Source organism: Panthera tigris, chromosome B3, assembly GCF_018350195.1.
Source record: "Panthera tigris isolate Pti1 chromosome B3, P.tigris_Pti1_mat1.1, whole genome shotgun sequence".
Classification (NCBI taxonomy): domain Eukaryota; kingdom Metazoa; phylum Chordata; class Mammalia; order Carnivora; family Felidae; genus Panthera; species Panthera tigris.
Genome location: NC_056665.1, coordinates 52,141,925 through 52,162,160, shown reverse-complemented (window position 1 = coordinate 52,162,160; position 20,236 = coordinate 52,141,925). Strand labels below are relative to the sequence as shown.

At 39.1% G+C, this 20,236-nt stretch overlaps 1 protein-coding gene across 3 annotated transcripts in view; it reads right to left on the bottom strand.

Moving 5' to 3' along the window:
• Window positions 1–7,622, bottom strand: part of LEO1 (LEO1 homolog, Paf1/RNA polymerase II complex component) — a 39,061-nt gene extending 31,439 nt beyond the window's left edge. Inside the window, exon 1 of one of the 3 annotated variants that reach the window (XM_007081855.3) lies at window positions 7,516–7,622. In XM_007081855.3, coding sequence (XP_007081917.1) covers window positions 7,516–7,573 — 58 coding nt within the window. In that variant the 5' untranslated portion in view covers window positions 7,574–7,622. Of the gene's footprint in view, window positions 1–341; window positions 381–843; window positions 873–7,515 lie in introns of those variants that run through there. The other 2 variants (XM_042988837.1, XM_042988838.1) reach the window with 2 other exon arrangements.
• Window positions 7,623–20,236: the final 12,614 nt, after the last annotated feature.

The following is a 20,236-nucleotide window of genomic DNA, read 5'->3' as shown; positions in this document are numbered from 1 at the left end:
CCAAAAAGAAATTCTGGAGTTGAAAAATACAATAAATGAAGTGAAAATTCATTAGGGAGCTAAAGAACAGATGTAAGCAGGAAGTAGGCAGAATCAGTAAACTTTAGAAGTCAATGAAGATTAAGTGAGGAACAGAAGAGAAAAAAATTAAGAAAAATAAAATCTAAAAGATTTGTGGGATGCCATCAAGTGTACCAACATATACATAATGGGAGTCCCAGAAGAAGAAAGGGCAGAAAGATTATTTGAAGAAATAATGGTCAAACACATCCCAAATGTGATCAAAGACATTCAAGAAACTTAGTGAATGCCAAATAGGATAAAATTAAAGAGATCCACACCTACACACGGCATTATCAAACAGTTAAAGACAAAGGCAAAAAAAAAAAAAAAAAAAAAAAAAAAAGAATGCTGAAAGCAGCAAGAGAAGCAATTTGTTCCACACAAGGAATTCTCGATAACAATGATTTCTTGTCAGAAACCATGGAAACGAGAAGGCAGTGGGTTAACATATCCAAAACACTGGAACAAAGACTGTCAACCAAGAATTATATTCCCAGCAAAACTAGACTTCAGAATGAAAGCGTGACAGAAGTGACAGAAGAAAAAAATACAGAAATCAGACTTCTTCAAAAAGAAAAACTTCTATACAAAAGACATTATCAAGAAACTGAAAAAACAACAAAAAGAATAGAACAAAATATTTGCAAACCATGTATCTGCTAAGTGTCTAGTACCCAGACATCCAGATACATAAACAATGTTTACTACTCAACAAAAAGACTACACAATTAAAAAGTGGACAAAGGACGTGAAATGACATTTGTCCAAAGTCATACATACCAATGGCCAATGAGCACATGAGAAGTCTATTCCACATCATTAGCCATTAGGAAATGCAAATTGAATTCACAATGAGATATCACTTGACACCAACAGAGATGGCTACATTAAAAAAAAAGAAAAATGTACAGTAAGTGTTACTGAGGATGTGAAAAAAAAAAATGAAACCCTCGAACATTGCTGGTAGTAATGTAAAATGGTCTGGTCCCTCTGGAAAATGGTGTAATTCCTCAAAAGTTAAACACAGAATTACCATATGACTCGGCAATTCCACCCCTATGTATACACTCAAAAGAATTGAAAACAGGCATTCAAATACTTGTACACAAATGTTCATAGCAGGGGCACCTGGGTGGCTCAGTCAGTAAGTGCCTGACTTCAGGTCAGGTCATGATCACATGGTTTGTGAGTTTGAGTGCTGCATCATCCGGCCCTGCACCAACAGCTGAGCCTAGAGCCTGCTTTGGCTCTTCTGCCCCCTCTCCCTATCCCTCCCCAACTTGTGCACTTGCTTGCTCCTTCTCAAAAATAAATAAATAAACTTAAATACAGTTCATAGCAGCACTACTCAAACAGCCAAAAGATGGAAACATTGTAAATGTGCTAAATACCCAATTGCTCACTTTGAAACCATTAATTTTAGAGGCACCTGGCTGGTTCAGTCAGTTAAGCATCTGACTTAGGTTCGGGTCATGGTCTAACAGTTCATGAGTTCAAGCCCCCACATCGAACTCTTTGGATCCTCTGTACCCCTCTGTCTCTCTGCCCCTACCCCACCTGCACTCTCCCTCTGTCTCTCAAAATAAATAAACTTTAAAAAAAATTTAAAAAATGGTTAATTTTATATGAATTTCACATCAATAAAAAACAAACTGGAAAAACTGAGACATTCCCAGACAAAAACAGAGTTTACTGCTAGTAGGCCTGCCTCCTAAACGAAGCCTGTCCAGCTTAAATGAAATGACAGCAGTTTGAATCCACGTGAGGAAATAAAGAATAAGGAAACTAAATAGGTAATTATAAAAGTTAACATCAATGTATTTCTAGGAACTCCTTTCTTGATTAGATTTCAAACACAGTAACATAAAACTAATTATAAAACCACATCACTGGGAAGTCAATGTATAAAGATGTAATTTGTGACAATAACAACAAAGGCAAGAGAGGATGAACTATGTAGAAAAAAATGTTCCTGTACTGCTAAAATTAAGTTGATATTAATCCAGATTATTATAATTCAAGATGTTAACTGTAATCACCAGAGTAACCGCTAAGAAAAAAACTAAAAACTATACAGAAAAATAAACAAGAAGGAATAGTACCCTAAAAGAAAATCAGTCTTAAAAAAAATAGACTGGGCGCCTGGGCGGCTCAGTCAGGTAAGCCTCCAATCTTGATTTTGGCTCAGGTCATGGTCTCACAGTTTCTGGGACTGAGCCCCACATCAGGCTCTACACTGACGGCGTGGAGCCTGCTTTGGATCCTCTGTCTCCCTCTCTCTGCCCCTCCCTCCCCTCTCAAAATAAATAAATAAAAACTTTAAAAAAGGGGGGGAGAGCAATATACAAATTGAGGAACAAAAAAGGTATGACATATAGAAAACAAATAGCAAAATGGCAAAAGTGCTTCCTTATCAATAATTATTTTAAACAGAAATGATTAACTTCTCCAATGAAAAGGCAGGAATTGGCAAAATGAATTTCTATTTAATTTTTTACTTTTTTGCAAATTATCTGCAAGAGTCTCACTTTATTATTTTTTTTAATATGAAATTTATTATCAAATTGGTTTCTATACAACACCCAGTGCTCATCCCAACAGGTGCCCTCCTCAATGCCCATCACCCACTTTCCCCTCCCTCCCACCCACCGCCCCATCAACCCTCAGTTTATTCTCAGTTTTTAAGAGTCTCTTATGGTTTGCCTCCTTCCCTCTCTGTAACTTTTCCCCCTCCCCCTCCCCCACGGTCTTCTGTTAAGTTTCTCAGGATCCACATAAGAGTGAAAACATATGGTATCTGTCTTTCTCTGTATGACTTATTTCACTTAGCATAACACTCTCCAGTTCCATCCACGTTGCTACAAAAGGCCGTATTTCATTCTTTCTCATTGACAAGTAGTATTCCATCGTATATATAAACCACATCTTCTTTATCCATTCATCAGTTGATGGACATTTAGGCTCTTTCCATAATTCAGCTATGGTTGAAAGTGCTGCTATAAACATTGGGGTACAAATGCCCCTATGCATCGGCAACCGCATACCCAAATAGGTTGAAAGTGAAAGGATGGAAAAAGATACTCCATGTAAATAGTAACGAAAAGAGAGCTATAGTGGTTATACTAATATTAAACAAAATAAATCTTAAGACAAAATTGTTACAAGATAAAAAAGGACATTATGAAATAAAAGGGCCCATCTGACATGAAGATATAATAGTTGTAAACATATATGCACCTAAAAACAAAAACTGACAGAACTGAAGGGAGAAATAGTCCAAAAATAACAGTTGGAAACTTCAATAGTCCACTTACAATAACAGCCAGAACTAGGCAGAAGATCAATGAGGAAACAGAGAACTTAAACAATACTATAAACCAACCACACATATAGACATCAATAGAACACTCCACTACCATCATTCTTTCCAAGTGCACACTGAACATTTTCCAGGTTAGAGCATATGTTACGATCCAAAACAAATTTCAGTACATTTAAGAAGGTTGAAAACATGTGAAGTATCTTTACTGACAACAATGGAATGAAAATGAATTCAGTAACAGAGGCAAATCTCGAAAATTCACAAGTGGATATTAAACAATGCACTCAATCACGGGCTCAAAGAAGAAATCACAAAGCAAATTACAAGTATTTTCCGATGAATGAAAATGAAAATACAGGATGCCAAAAGGTAAGGGATGTAGAGAAAGCAGTGCTGAAAGGGAAATCTGTAGCTGTAAACACCTACATTAAAAAAAGAGAAATCTCGGGGCATCTGGGTGGCTCAAACATCCAATTTGGGCTCAGGTCATGATCTCGCAGTTCATGAGTTTGAGCCCCACACTGGGTTCTGTGCTGACAGCTCAGAGCTTGGAGCCTGCTTCAGATTCTGTGTCTCCCTCTCTCTCTCTCTCTGTCCCTCCCCTGCTCATACTCTGTCTCTCTCTCTCTCAGAAATAAACATTTTTTAAAAAATTTAAAAAAAAAAAAAAGAGAAATCTCAGGGGAGCCTGGCTGGCTCAGTAGGTAGAGTGTCTGAATCTTGATCTCAAAGTCATGAGTTCAAGCCCCATGATGGGCATAGAGCTTACTGGGGAAAAAATAAAAAATAAATCCAACAGGGGCACCTGGGTGGCTCATTTAGTTGAGCGTCCGACTTTGGCTCAGGTCATGATCTCACAGTTTGTGAGTTTGAGCCCCACATTGGGCTCTGTGTTGACAGCTCAGAACCTGGAGCCTGCTGCGGATTCTGTGTCTCCCTCTCTCTCTACCCCTTCCCCGCTCACACTCTATCTCTGTCTCAAAAATAAATAAATATTTAAAAAAATTAAAAAAAACAAAACAAAACCAACAAACACCCAGGACCAGAAGATGGCTTCACTCATGAATCCTATCAAATGTTTAAAGAATTAATGCTTATTCTTCTCAAACTCTTTGAAGCAAAGGGAACAGTTCCTAATCCATTCTATGAGGCCAGCATTATCCTGATACCAAAACCAAAGATGTCATGAATAAAGAAAACTACAGACCAATAAGCCTTATGAATACAAATACAAAAATACTAAACAAAATACTAGCAAACTGAACCCAACAGCATATTAAAAGGATATGACAAAGTGGGAGCTATCCTAGGAATAAATGGTGGTTCAAGATTACTGTGACCATATTAACCAAATAAAGCAAAGTAAGCATTTTTTTTTTTTTTTAATTTTAGAGAGAAAGAAGGAGCAAGCCCAAGCAGGGGAGAGACCGGCAGAAGGAGAGAAGGGGAGAGAGCGGGGGAGAGAGTGGGAGAGAGAGGGAGGGGAAAGGGGGGGAGGGGGAGAGAGAGGGGAGAGAGAGAGAGAGAGAGAGAGAGAGAGAGAGAATATCTTAAGCAGGCTCAGCACAGAGCCCAACATAGGGCTTAATCCCACAACCCTGGGATCATGACCTGAGCAGAAATCAAGAGTCAGATGCTCAACCAACTAAGCCACCCAGGCACCCCAAGAAAAGTGAGCATTTTTTAAAAATGTTTGTTTATTTTTGAGAGAGAGCACAGGCGAGGGAGAGGCAGAGAGGCAGAGAGAAGGAGACGGAGAATCCAAAGCAGGCTCCAGGCCCTGAGCTGTGAGCACAGAGCCCTATGTGGGGCTAGAACCAACACACCATGAGATCATGACCTAAGCCAAAGTCAGATGCTTAACCAACTGAGCCACCCAGGTGCCCCCAAAAGTGAGCATTTTAATTGATGTCAAATTGACATTTGACAAAATCCAACACCCTTTCATGATAAAACTATTCAACAAACTAGGGATAAAAGGGAATTTTCTCAACCTGAAAAAGGGCATCTACAAAAACCCACAGCTAATATATGTAATTGTGATGGCACAGATGCTTTCTCCCTAAGATCAAGAACAAGACTAGCATATCCATTCTCACCACTTGGATACAACATTGTACAGAAAGTTGTAGCTGCGGCAATTAGGCAAGAAAAAGAAATAAAAACATCCAAATTGCAAAAGAGGTAAAACTATCCCTATTTGCACATGACAAGATCTCTTATGTAGAAAATCCTAAAGAATGCACGCACAAAAAACCAATTACAGCTAGTACAGTCAGCAAGGTTGCAAGATAGAGGATACACATACAAAAATCAGTTATATTTCTATACACTAGCAATGAACAATTCAAAAATGAAATTAAGATAACAACTTCACCTGAGATAGTATTCAAAAGACTAGAATACTTAGGAGTAAATTGAACTCAGGAGGTGCAAGATTTTTACAATTAAAGCTACAAAACACTGTTGAAAGAAATAAGACACCTGACACAATTATACATAAAAGAAATATGTTGAGCCTAGGTAGAGATTTTACCCATTGTTACAGCAAGATATTTGTCAGGTGTAGTTATTTTCCACAACTGTCTTACTAATGAAATATGCTAGGCTTAACAGGAATTGCCCTGTCACATCCATACTACCTTCAAGACCAAAAGCAATCTTCAAGGACAGATTTGTAAGTCAATCCTACAGCGTCCTATTATCTAACCATAACATGGAAGAAAGCAGCAACAGACTCACACAAAATTAAAACACGAAGCCCAGAAAAGCAACCATCTCCACACATCACTTCTCCATACACTGGGTTAGCAACAGGAAAGCAATGCAGGGTACATCTTACTAAACTATTGTTTCTTTCTATCCAACTACTTATCAAATATGTATTAAGCATTCACATAAGCCTACAGGGCGGGGAGACAACCTTTTCATCATTCTGTCCCTGACACCCACCGAAGTAGCTAGAACATAATAGGGGATCAATAAATACTTATTGAATGAATGAACAACTTCATGACAGTGAGTCATGGGAAAGTTCACATAGAACTGTGCCTTGAAAGGTAAATGGGATACAGACAAGTAAAAATAAGGGGGAAAAGAAAACACCAGCAAAGGTAATGGAACAAGAGTTAGTATACAGGACTCTGTATTTCCAGACTCATCCCAACTGGAACCTCCTGAATACCCATCTCAGTGGAGCCGTCACACTAGATTTCCACCTGGTGCTCACTTCACTACACTCTAAAAAATATAAATAAACTGGAGTTAGAGAAAAAAAGAACCACAACAATAATGCATTTTGCTAAGGAAAAAAAGCAGGTAACGTTACTTTGAGCCTGGGGGCTTTCAAGAATTCTGAACTCGGTCTTGGGGCCCTTGTCACTTCAAATAACTCCTATTCATATTTCAAACTCAAACATCCACAGTCCTTGTGCCAGAAGTACTTCCATGCACCACTAATCATTCATTTAATCAACAAGTCCTTTCTCCTCTCCAAACACAGATCCCATATGCTCTCCATCTAATACCATAGACTCAAGAAATTCCAGTTTCTGCACACGTTCTCACAAGACACATCGTCTCCGGTGCATAACGCCTATGTAAAGCCCTACCCCTGTATCCTGCCAGTCCTCCTCACCCAGACATCTCAAACTCCGCATCACGCCACTCTGATTTCAATCAAGAGGGCTTTCTGAGCCCCTCTGCAAATTCGTCCATCTCATACCCATATTCCCGAGCACCTACTATCCATTCATTCACAAACAGATCTTACTCTGCGCTCACTTGTGCAAAACAGGACAGAGCAGGACCCCCAGGTTCTTACCCGGGCCGCGCAGGCTCTCCTGCGCCGCCACCTCTGCCCCGCGTCTTCACCCCACCGGCTCCCAAGCACCGCATGGTCCAAGGACACCAAGAACCCCGAGCCTCACACTCCGTGTTCGTCTCTCCGATTCCCGCCCAGGGAGGCTGGTACCGCCAGGAGTGCAGGGGGCGCTGAGGCAGGCGTGGAGGAAGCGCCACCACTGGTCCGTAGCGCCTCAGGGTTCGCAGACCCGGAACCGTACCGCCTTCGGGCTCCTGCAGCAGAAGCCCCTACACGCACCGCTCCCCTGAAGCCCAACCGACCCCACCTTTACGCTCAGCATCGCTATCAGCGTCGCTCCCGAAGAGATCCTCCATATCCGCCATTGACCCACACGTCCGCCACTGCCTCGGCTGGGGCGCCTCCGCGGCTGTCTTTACGGCAAGGAACCAACGAAACGCGACAGTGTCGCAAAGATTCACTGAAAGCCTCCTTTCCTTCTGTGACCTGGTATTTGCCTGCTCATTGACTCTCCCAGGTCCACTGTGAGCATAAGTCCCGCCCTTTAGTCGATATCCGTTCCTATTTGCGAGCACTCTCACCGAGAGTGGGGCGTCTCCCGTCTGGGTGTCCGCGGCGTGGGCGGTTCTTGAGTCGCTGGGCGGAAGGGCCTAGACCGAGTTAAACCTGCCACGAATCAGGCCTGAAGTCCTTTGTTTCAAATTGACGAGCGGTTCCCAAATTGTTGAGAACTCCATAGAGCATTTCGTGTAGGTTATATCTGTTGCTATTTAACGTATTAGTAATTAAAGCAATTGAATTCAAATATTAAATTTAAATTCAAAATGTGTAAATAACAAACAGGTTAACATAAATAGTATTTTAAAATTTTAAATGACTAATCTTTTCAAAACCAAAAAATTGGAAGAGTGGAATTGTTTTACAGTTTTGAAAAGATCTTTAATGTCTGGCTTAGAAGACAGCTTAATTCTCATACCTGCTTCTACATTCAGTCTACTGAGAAATGTTTCGGTTGAAGGCATGTGAAGAAAATATAGCCTCATACAGACAGGACCTCTCAGACCCCTTGAAAGGGTCTTCTTCAGACCGCTTTTTGACAACTACAGTTTCAGAGCAGTGTATCTCAAACAAATTTTACATCCTAACCCACTATACACTTACTGTATAAAATGAAATATTTCACAAAACAATACTTCTTTACCACTAAGATGCTGCCTGAGATTTCCTACTCTCCTTTATTCTATTTCAGCTTTTGTTTTGTTTTGGTTTTAATGCCAGCAAGCAGTGAACCCACTAAATTGCTTTCATGATTTACTAGTGGATTACAGCATGCAACTGGAAAAACACTATTCAGAGGGTTCCACTGTGTTCGTTTTGCGGACAAAATGTTTTATTTTGGTAGGAAATGTGGCTATAATTGTACATTATAAAATCAGACAGTAAGAATTTTCATAATAGGTTACTGCTAGGTAAACCCTCTTCACTGAAGCTTAAAGAAAGAACTGACTTGAATATGTTACAGACTAGGTCTTCTTTTAGAAAGCTTATATTTTGGTTTTTTAAAAAAATGTACATCTTGTGCTAAATTATTACCTGATTTAGTTCAGATAAGGGTTTTGTCTCATATAAGGGTTTTGATCTTGGACAAGCAATATGGATTTTTAATTTGGAGATTATATGTTTTTGTTGCAGATAAGAGTGCCTGACAGGGTTCAAATGGATATGGTATCAATTCTAGAGCTGTTGTGTTTAAAATGGAAAGTGTAAGACTAGGTAGACGGAATCACTTTATAAGTATTCGATTTGTGATTCATTTTCATTCAGAGTACTATCTTTGAAAAGTGCACTTATTCAGTCTTGAATTACAGCGCCTATATTTGTGACTAATAGACTTTGTGTTGATTTCATTTGAATAAAAATGCAAAACAAATTACTTCTGGTTTTTTACTTTTTTTGTTTTTGTTCTACTTTATACTGATCATTGTTCTATTCATTGCCTTTCCTCATACAAAATACAATACAGTCAACTAGATTTCAGCCAAATCAATCACAATCATTGATGTACTGCTTGCCTGAGGTTACACCCAGGTCACTTTCATTGATATTTAGAGTATTTAAGATCATCTTTTCACTTCAGAGAAGTTCGTCCTATTTGGTTTGTGTTTTCAAAACATTTTTTTTTTTTTTACTTTATTTAGTTATTTTGAGAGAGAGAGCATGCTCACATGTGTGGGGGAGGGGCAGAGAGAGGGAGAGAGAGAATCCTAAGCAGGCTCTGCAGTGTCAGTGTGAGCCTGACATGGGGCTCAAACCCATGAACCATGAGATCATTACCTGAGCCGAAATCAAGAGTCAGATGCTTAACCAACTGAACCACCCAGGTGTCCCTGTGTTTCATTCATTTAATTTTGAGTGTTAAGATTATTTCTTGATTTGCTCACAGGGATGGGGAATTTTATCTATCAAATGTGTGATTAAATAAAACAACTACAGAGCAGCTTTACCTTGTTACCAAATTTTTGAGAGGTTGTCTCTTTTTCCCCATTTTCTGCCTTCATAAGGTGAAGATAGATCCTCAGAATTGTGACCTTTGATACACCCACAATATCTCCAGAGAGGTTCAACTAGACTGATTATATAACACAGCACAATTACTGTATTATTACAAGTATTTTTACAAAATAACAAGAATACCTTTAAGATTTTTAAACTCTATGTTCACATCAAGTTGAAACAGTATAAGAGAAAGAGAGGGAGAGAAGCCTAGGAGCACAAGCAGCAGTGAGGGAGGGGCAGAGGGAGAGGAAGAAAGAATCTTTTTTTTTTTTAATGTTTTATTATTTTTGAGAGAGCAAGAGCTAGAGGCAGAGAGAGAGGGAGACAGAGGATCCCAAGCCGGCTTCGCACCGACAGCCGAGAGCCCAATGTGGGGCTCAAACTCACGAACCTGAGTCGAAGTCAAACAGTTAACCAACAGCCACCCAGGTGCCCCCTCTTTTTGTAATGTTCATTTAGTTAGTTTGAGAGAGAGAGCAAGCAGGGGAGAGGCAGAGAGAGGGAGACAGAAAATCCCATCATGGGCTCAATCCCATGAACTATGAAATCATGACCTGAGTCAGAGGCTTAACTGACTGAGCCACCCAGACGCGTTATGGGGAGAGAGAATCTTAAGCAGTCTTCATGCCCAGCACGCAGCCAGAGAGGGGCTTGATCTTAGAGTCTGGAAGCTTAACCAACTGAGCCACCCAGGTGCCCCAGAGCTAACCTTTAAAAGGAACAGGCTGGTGGGGCACCTGAGTGGCTCAGTCCATTAAGCGTCCGACTTGGGCTCAGACCATGATCTCACGGTTTGTGAGTTCAAGCCAGGTGTCAGGCTCTGTGCTGAGCGCTCAGAGCCTGGAGCCTGCTTCAGATTCTGTGTCTCCCTTTCTCTCTCTGCCCCTCTCTCACTCATGCTCTGTCTCTCTCTCAAGAATAAATAAACATTAGAAATAAATAAAATAAAAAGAACCATTTGGTGTGAACTAGAGAGGAAGAGAGAAGTCCTGCAGTTTCTGTCCCTAGCCATAAGTCAACAATGGGGCAGCTCATTTCTTGGAAGCTATGGAGCACTCACTCATAGTCTGCCTTTATTAGATTCTTTGCTGAATTGGATCTCTGCAATGGGTGGTATAGGGATATAAAAATAATAGCAAACATGGTATATGCAACGTGTGTGTGTGTGTGTGTGTGTGTGTGTGTGTGTGTGTATACACGAGTTTGAGGGAAAATAGTGTAAAACATCTGAAGAATTTAAGTTTCAGAAGTAAATTATAAACTATATACAGGTCCTGAAGAATGGAAAGCCAGAAAATGACCAACATGAATGGCAGTCTGTCAGGAAAGGTTTCTTAGTACTATGTTCTGAATGTCTGTGTCCCCTCAAAATTCATACTGAAATCCCAATGCCAAAGTAATGATACTAGAAGGCGGGAAGTTGGGAAGTGATTAGGTCATGAGGGTGGAGCCCACACGAATAGAATTCAAATTCTTATAAAAGAGACATTACAGAACTCCCTAGCCCTTTCCAACATGGGAGGACACAGCAAGAAAGTCCTGGCTGTGAAGCAGGAGGAAGGAAGAGGACCCTTACCAGAATGCTGTCATCCTGGCACTTTGATCTTAGGCCCCCCAACCTCCAGAACAGTAAGAAACAAATTATGTATATATAGTTATATATGTGTATACAGTTATGTATGAGCTGCCTAGGAGTCTATGGTATTTTATCAAAGCTGTCCAAGTAGACTAAGACAGGTTGATTCAAGCTAGACTATTGAAGTAATGGGAGGGAACCCATTTTTCGAAACAAAATTGAGCAGAACATAAAATTCAACCAAGCAAAACTTATGTTATTTTACTTAAATCTATTCCCTGATTCACATGAAGTTTCAGAACACTATGGATAAAGAGAACATTTTAAAAGCTTCTAGAGAGAGAAAAATCAGCTGACATAGAAAGGATCTGGAATTGGGGCACCTAAGTGGCTCAGTCATTTGAGAGTCTGACTCTTGATTTTGGCTCAGTTCTGATCCCAGGGTTGTGGGATTGAGCCATTCATTGGGCTCTGAAGTGAACGCGGAGCCTGCTCAAGATTCTCTCTCTCCCCCCTCAGCCCGCCTCCTCTCCCCCACTCACATTCTCTCCCTCTCTCTCTCAAATTAAAAAAAAAAATTAAATTAAATAAAAACTTTAAAAGATCTGGAATTAACAATGGATTTATCAACAACAATTCTGAAAGTTAGAAAATAAAATCCTTAAGGAAAATGGTTCATTCTAGAATTCTGTATCCAAACAACCTATCATTAAGTACAAGGAAAGAATAATAATATTCTGTGTAAGCCAGAATCTATATAAGGAGCCCTAAGGCTGCCATACCATGAAGATGCCCAAACTAGACACACAGACCAAATGGAGAGGTCCTGAACTACATAAAAAGAGATATCTGAAAAGAGAGAGAGAGAAATATCTAACCAGCCTTCAGCTGCTGTAGACCTCCTGTGGTTCCAGCTCCATCTGAAGACAAGCTCAGTCAGAGACCCCAGGTCACAAATGCCCAGCTGAGACTTTTTGAAATTCTTATCTCACAGAATCCAGAAAACAGTGAGTGGGTGTTGTGGCAGAATGCCACAAGTTTTGAGGTAGTTTGTTATATAGCAATAGAAATTGGAAGAGTTACTAAAGTACTTGACAGTCTATGAATTGTGACCCACCAAAATGAAGAACTAAACCAAGGAAGAGAACAGCTTTAGAGGAAAAGGAACCCCAAGATTGGAAAGACGCAAAAGGACTCCCTATGATCCTAGAAGGCTGCTGGTCCAGAATGGAGCAAGAGCACAGAAGGCTCCCAGAGAGAGCAGTCTGAGAAGGACGCACAGCTAATGGAATACCTGCTGCAGTCACTCATCCAATAGGGATTTAAGTGCCTTCTCCAAGCCAGAAACTATTGTGGGCACGGGAGATACAACAGAACACAAAATAGACCAAGCATCTGTTCTCAGAAACTTGCATTTTGGTGGAAGATGAGACACAATAAAATAATACACTAATAAATTTATAAATATATACACTTAGTTTTGTATATTCATATCTAATGTGTTTGAATATTTTGAATGGGTATTTTCCTGTAATTAGAGTATAAAAAAATTTGTATCTAACACATTAAAACTAAGCAAACAGAGGAGAGCCAGGGTATCTCAGTCAGTTAAGCGTCTGACTTCAGTTCAGGTCGTGATCTCACAGTTCGTGGGTTTGAGCCCTGTGTTGCGCTCTGTGCTGACGGCTCAGAGCCTGGAGCCTGCTTCAGATTCTGTGTCTCCTTCTTTCTCTGGCTCTCCCCTTCTTGCACTCTGTCTCTCTCTCTCAAAAATAAATAAACACTTAAATTAAAAAAAAAAAAAAACTAAGCAAACAGAAAACCAAGGAAATTATTACCTCCAAGGAAATAGGAAATGTAGCCCTCCAAAGGCTACAGAATGCTATGTGGCTCAGCTGGTAATAATAAGAGATAACACATAATACCTACACCTGCTAGGAGCTGTTGTGAGTGCTTTTTATATGGATCCATTGTCCTTTATCCAAAACTCTTGGAGCCACATATGTTTCAAGATTCGGATATTTTCCCAGATTTTAGAAAGGGAATACAGCACATATATATTTATTCCTCAACACATCTAATTAGGTCTGAAGACTATCCCAAATCAAAATTAAATTTCTATGGCAAAATGTACAAAAATCCAAACTAAGAGTGATAAAACTTTAAATAGCTTTAGGTCAGTTCCCGGCAGCATTTGCTACCAAATGTTATGTACTTTTTATTTTAGAGCTTTTGGATTTCAGAATTGTGGCTAAGGGCTTCTGGGCCAGAACTAACTTATTCTTTCCTAATATATTCCTATATTATACATAAGGAACCTGAAGGAAACACAGAGAACCTAAGTGGTTTTTCCCTAGGTTACACAACTAATAAGACTTGCTTGGTTATAATTATGTAAACACTGAGTATTTTAAGTGTAGTAGTACTATTTGACTTTTAAAATGTCACACACAGTCATAATTTTAGTGAGGAATAGTTTACCATTTGATATGGAAAGATCCAAGACACATGAGTTCCAGGGGAAAAACATTCTGAATATGGTGTATATAAAGCTACCATCACATTTGAAATGTGTGTGTGTGTACCATATAAATGGATAACTGTCTCTGGAAGACTGCAACAAAAGCTGGAAACCAAGGAAAGGAGCTAGGGGACTGGAGGAGGGAAGAGAAGAAAAACCTCACTCACTGTGTACTTCCTGACACATTTGAGTTTTATACCCAGTGACTGTGTTCAAGATTCAATTAAATTAATAGTAAGAAGATAGACACCAAAACGTCAATACTGCTTCGTTAACTCAGGATGCTCAGGTTTTTATTTTACAGCAGTCCCCTCCTCTCCTTGGTTTCACTTCCCAAGGTTTCAGGTACCCACAGTCAAGTCACCGCAACCAAAAGTAAATGATCTCCCTCCTAATGCATCCTCCAAAGGTAACGAGTAGCCCAACACTAAGTCACAGTGCCTACATCCTTTACCTCACTTCATCTCACCATGAAGGCATTTTATCATCTCACAGCATGGCAACAGGAAGAATGAGTACAGCACAGTAAGACACTCGAGAGAGAGGCCATATGCACATAACTTTTATTACACTACATTGCTATAATGGTTCTATTAGTTATTTCTTTTGTATTAACATTGTTTATTGTTGTCAGAAGAGTGAGACTTGTTTTAGAATCTATACGCACACACAAAATTCTATATTAATTAACATGACAGATCAGAAACCAAAACAGCAAAATGAGTAAACAAGCTAAAGATTACAAATAGTCATCCTGCAGGAAAAAACTGTCATAAATAATAAAAAAGCACGCAACAAAACTTCATATTTGAATTCTACAGTTACTAATAATGCTAGCTATTAGTTATTTTGTTCATCTCTTACTGTGGCTAATTTCTATGTTAAACTTTATCATAGATATATGTACAGGAAAAAAACATAGTGTATATATATTTATATATAGCATATGTATATATATACGTATATATATGTACGTATATATATATACGTACATATATATACGTATACATATATGTACGTATATATATATATAGCATTCACTGGGAGGCAGATAAGGGGACTAGTGTATTTTATTCTTTTCTATGTTTTCCAAGTCTCCTACAATAAACATGCATTAGTTTTAGAATAATTGGGGAAAATTTTTCTTTAGGGAGTACATTCTTTATTCAACTATGTTTTTTTTACTACGTTGGCATCTAGAATCCTATGACTATAGAAGTCTTCAGATTCTGAAGAATAAGTAAATCTTGGGTTCTTAGACTAATAAATTTTTTTTATGCTTATTTATTTTTGAGACAGAGAGAGAGACAGAGTGTGAGCAGGGGAGGGGAAGAGAGAGAGGGAGACACAGATTCCCAAGCAGGCTCCAGGCTCCGAGCCGTCAGCACAGAGCTGACCCAGGGCTCAATTGGGTTCTTAGACTAATAAATGACAGTTGTTATTGTCATAATCCACGGTGGGCCTGAAGTAATTTTTTTTTTAAATGTTTATTTTTGAGACGTAGAGTAGGTGCATGCACGAGCAGGGGAGGGGCAGAGAGAAAGTGAGGCAGAGGATCCCAAGGGGCTCTGCGCTGACAGAAGAGAGTCGGAAAGGGACTAGAACCCACGAACCCCAAGAACATGACCTGGGCTGAAGGCAGATGCTTAAACGACTGAGCCACCCAGGTGCCCCTCAAGTAACTTTTTAATAGAAGCTCTGTTTACTCAGTTGGAGTGATAGAAGTTATTTGAGGAGCAACTTTGGTTCACATCATGATCTCACAGTTTACTGCATCAAGCCCTAGATGCCCTACCACAATTAGTGAGATAGAGCCCCAAATCCGGTTCAGTGCTGACAGTGTGAAGCTTGTTTGGGATTCTCTCTCCCTCTGTCTCTGCCCCTCCCCCACTCACATGGTTTTTTTTTTTTTTTTTCTCTCTCTCTCTCTGTCGCTCAAAATAAAATAAATAAATAAATTTATTTATAAAAGTTTTTTTAATGTAAACCTAATTACCTCATGGGAGAGTTTTCAGGCTGTCAAGAAAAAGACAGAAATCTACATCTCATAATAAAATTTAAGCTGCTTTCCAAAATGATAGAAAACCCTTTTCTCAAATCTCTTTCCTTTCACCATCTTTATTTTTTTTCCTCTCACTGTCTTTAAACTAACTTACTTTAGATCCAAGTGCCAACTGCAAAACACTAGTTGATAATTGTTCCCTATGCAAATGAGAGTTTGGACAGCAAACATGGGCTTGGAAAATGTCTCAGTACACTTCCTATGAAAAGTTGCACTTAAGTTGAGAAAAAAAAATAAAAGAAGTAATGAGTCAGGTAAAGAACCATTTCTTAGCACTGAAGCAAAGGTTGTCCTTTTGAAACTTATCCTCTTGAATCTAGGGTTAGGTTTAGAGAGTGGCTTCCTTGAATAGGTAGGATTTAGGTTTCTCTCTGAAGCCTGAGGGTTACCAGGGAGCTATGTCCTTAAAAGACCTACCCAGCCAGCACAGGACGTCGGTGTAGTAGACACTAAAAGAGCCGGAACATCAACCACCCAGGGAAGGAATTAGAAGGAACAAAGAAAGGGGAGGCCGCAGAAAGGGGAGGCGGGGCGCTGTGCTTGTGGGTGTTAATGGAGGAAGCTAAGTAAAGTGAAACGTAGCAAGGATACCAAAGGAACAAAATGGGAAGTATGAGGCAGGAGAAAAAAGAAGGAAAAATGGATGAAAGAGACAAAGGGAAAGGAGAAAAAACAACAACACATTTTTATAAAAGAACATAATAAAATAGTACTAAGGTGGGGGAATATTGAGACAAAAGTGGGAACGCCCTCCCGTTAGAACCAAAGAGACAGACAAAAAAGTTAGATTTACAAACTGCCCTGCCAACCGATATTTTTACAAATATTTTTACAAAGGAAGCAGTAAAACAAATTCGGCTCAAACCCAAAGCAAAACTGAAAAATGTCACTTTACAGTAAAGCTACTCTAATAAAATCTCTTCACTAGATTTCCTTATTCAGTTGGTTGTTTTAGAATCATCAGCATAAGTGCAGCGATATCATCTCCCTGTAAGGGTGGCAACTCCTGGCTCTGGCGCTCAACATATTTTATCTTATCCACAGAGGGATTGCTACAAAGAGATTGCTACAGTGTGTTTCACGCTTGCAATTGCAAAAAAAAAAAAAAAAAAAAAAAAAAAAAAAAAAAAAAGCATTCCTGTATTAAAACCCTTAGTGGTAATATGGCAAAAGGCCACAAGATGGTGATGGTATACCCTGCAGAGACCTCATTCATCAGCAAAACCAGCAGCACACGCGCACACCCCCACCCCCATCAGTTTTTCCTTAGCAAAAAAATTGACTTGGGGAGTGAGGGTGGTGTGAAGGAGAGAAGAGGTTTGAAAAACACTAACTTTAGATAATAATAAAAACACTTCCTTTAACAAAACTTAGAAGAAACCATTTGGTTTCTCTTGTTTTCTCTTAAGACTGACTGGTAAACACCAAGAAAATGTTTTTTTTGTACCTGATTATTATGTATCTATTGTTAAAGTCATACATTTGAATTAAGTAGCAAATTTTAATTTTTTTCTTAGGCTCCATAAGATGAAATTTTCTTAGAGTCCAGGAAAGATTTTATCTCCTTGACTGAAGTTTATTTCCTTACTCATTGAGGAAATGACAGGCAGGGTTAATCCTGTAAATGGGTGTGACATTTTAGGTTAATAGTGATTCATACTGATATATGGATACCTTTCATTTCCAGTACATAAACACACATGTATATACTTTCTATCTGACATTTTACACAGAAACAAAATTTGGAAGGAGAAATAGGATAGAATCCTGGGTCTAAAATACCAAAGAAGAAACTAAAGGGAAAATAATGTAAAGGTTATTCAAGAGCCACGAGATATTGTTTCCAAAAACAATAGTAGTCATTAGAAGTATTCTTTTCTAGATGCTCAACGTCGCTCCTCATCAGGGAAATACAAATCAAAAACACACTCAGATATCACCTCACGCCAGTCAGAGTGGCCAAAATGAAGAAATCAGGAGACTATAGATGCTGGAGAGGATGTGGAGAAACGGGAACCCTCTTGCACTGTTGGTGGGAATGCAAATTGGTGCAGCCACTCTGGAAAACAGTGTGGAGGTTCCTCAAGAAATTAAAAATAGACCTACCCTATGACCCAGCAATAAAGCACTGCTAGGAATTTACCCAAGGGATACAGGAGTACTGATGCATAGGGGCACTTGTACCCCAATGTTTATAGCAGCACTCTCAACAATAGCCAAATTATGGAAAGAGCTTAAATGTCCATCAACTGATGAATGGATAAAGAAATTGTGGTTTATATACACAAAGGAGTACTACGTGGCAATGAGAAAGAATGAAATATGGCCCTTTGTTGCAACATGGATGGAACTGGAGAGTGTTATGCTAAGTGAAATAAGCCATACAGAGAAAGACAGATACCATATGGTTTCACTCTTAGGTAGATCTGAGAAACTTAACAGAAACCCATGGGGGAGGGGAAGGAAAAAAAAAAAAGAGGTTAGAGTGGGAGAGAGCCAAAACATAAGAGACTCTTAAAAACTGAGAACAAACTGAGGGTTGATGGGGGGTGGGAGGGAGGGGAGGGTGGGTGATAGGTATTGAGGAGGGCAACTTTTGGGATGAGCACTGGGTATTGTATGGAAACCAATTTGACAATAAACTTCATATATTGAAAAAAAAAAAAAAAAAGAAGTATTCTTTTCTGGGGCACCTGGGTGGCTCAGTCAGTTAAGCAGCAGACTTCGGCTCAAGTCCTGATCTCATGGTTCATGGGCCTGAGCCCTGTGTCGGGCTCTCTGCTGTCCGCACAGAGCCTGCTTTGGATGCTCTGTCCCTCTTTCTTTCTGCCCCTCCCCTGCTCGTTCTCTATCTCAAAATAATTAAATAAACTTTAAAAAAAGTATTCATTTCTATTCAGCATCAAGTAAATTCTTAAACACCACTTTAAATTCCAAATACTGACCTGAATCTGATAATGTCAAAATGACAAAGCGACAAAATGTCATAAAAATTTCTTACCTTTGACTCTGTAATTCCGTATCAAAGACTTTATCTTGAGAAAATAAGAGATTCACATGAAGATGTACAAGGGTATTTATTATAGCATTGTTCATAGAAATGAGAAATATTGGGAACATCATAGTAGGGAATGGATCAAACAAGTTATCAGACATCCATAAACTGAAATCCTATGCAATCACTTATATGTATCAGTGCATATACTGGTGAAGGTAGTAGAAAAATAAGACAGCCTCTTGAAAGGGCAATTTGGTATCGTCTATTTAAATTGTAAATGGGTATACTCCTTGATTCAACATTTCCATGTCTAGGTATTTATCGTGAGAAAATAATTTGATGGATATGCAAATATATGTGGACAAAATGTTCACTGAAAGTTTGTTTATAACAGTCAGAAATTGTAACCACTCAAAACACCCATCAGTGGAGGATTGTTCAAATAAATTATAATGCAGTCATACAGTGAAATACTAAGTAGCACAGATTAGGTACATGAATATGCATTGAAGAGAGGAACATTATATATTATTAGATTGCCAAAGCTGGTTAGAAAATGGGATGTTTTTTACAGTGTGGGGGTTCCCCCCAAATTAAAAATAGAACTAGTATAGGATCCAGCATTTCCATTTGTGGGTATATATCCAAAGGAAATGAAATCACTATCTCAAAAGGATATTTGCCCCCCCCCCCCATATACACTGCAGCAGAATTTATAATAGCCAAGACATGGAAAAAACCCTGTGTCCCTCAGCAGATGAATGGATATAGAAAGTGTGGTCAATACACAGTGGAATATTATTCAGCCATAAAAAGAAGGGAATTTTGCCATGCCCAACATGGATGAAACTTAAGAATATTATACAAAGTTGAAATAAGTCATACAGAGAAAGACAAATACTGTATGATCTTATATGTGGAATCTTAAAAAAAAAAAAAACGAGCTCATAGAAAAAAAAAAACAAAAACGAGCTTATGGCTGCCAGGGTCTGGGGGCGGGGGTAGTAAAAGAGACAGAATGGGTGAAGGGGGTCAAAAGGTACAAACTTCCAGTTATAAGATGAGTAAGTCCTAGGGATGTAATGTACAGCACGGTAACTATAGTTAAAAATATTGAATTGTAGGGGCATCTGACTGGTTCAGTTGGTAGAGCATGTGACTCTTAATCTTGGGATTGTGAGTTCAATCCCCAAGTTGGGTGCAGAGATCACTTAAAATAAAATCTTTGAAAAATATATTGAATTGTATATTTTAAAGTTGCTAAGAGAATAAATGTTAAGTATTCTCACCATACACACACACACACACACACACA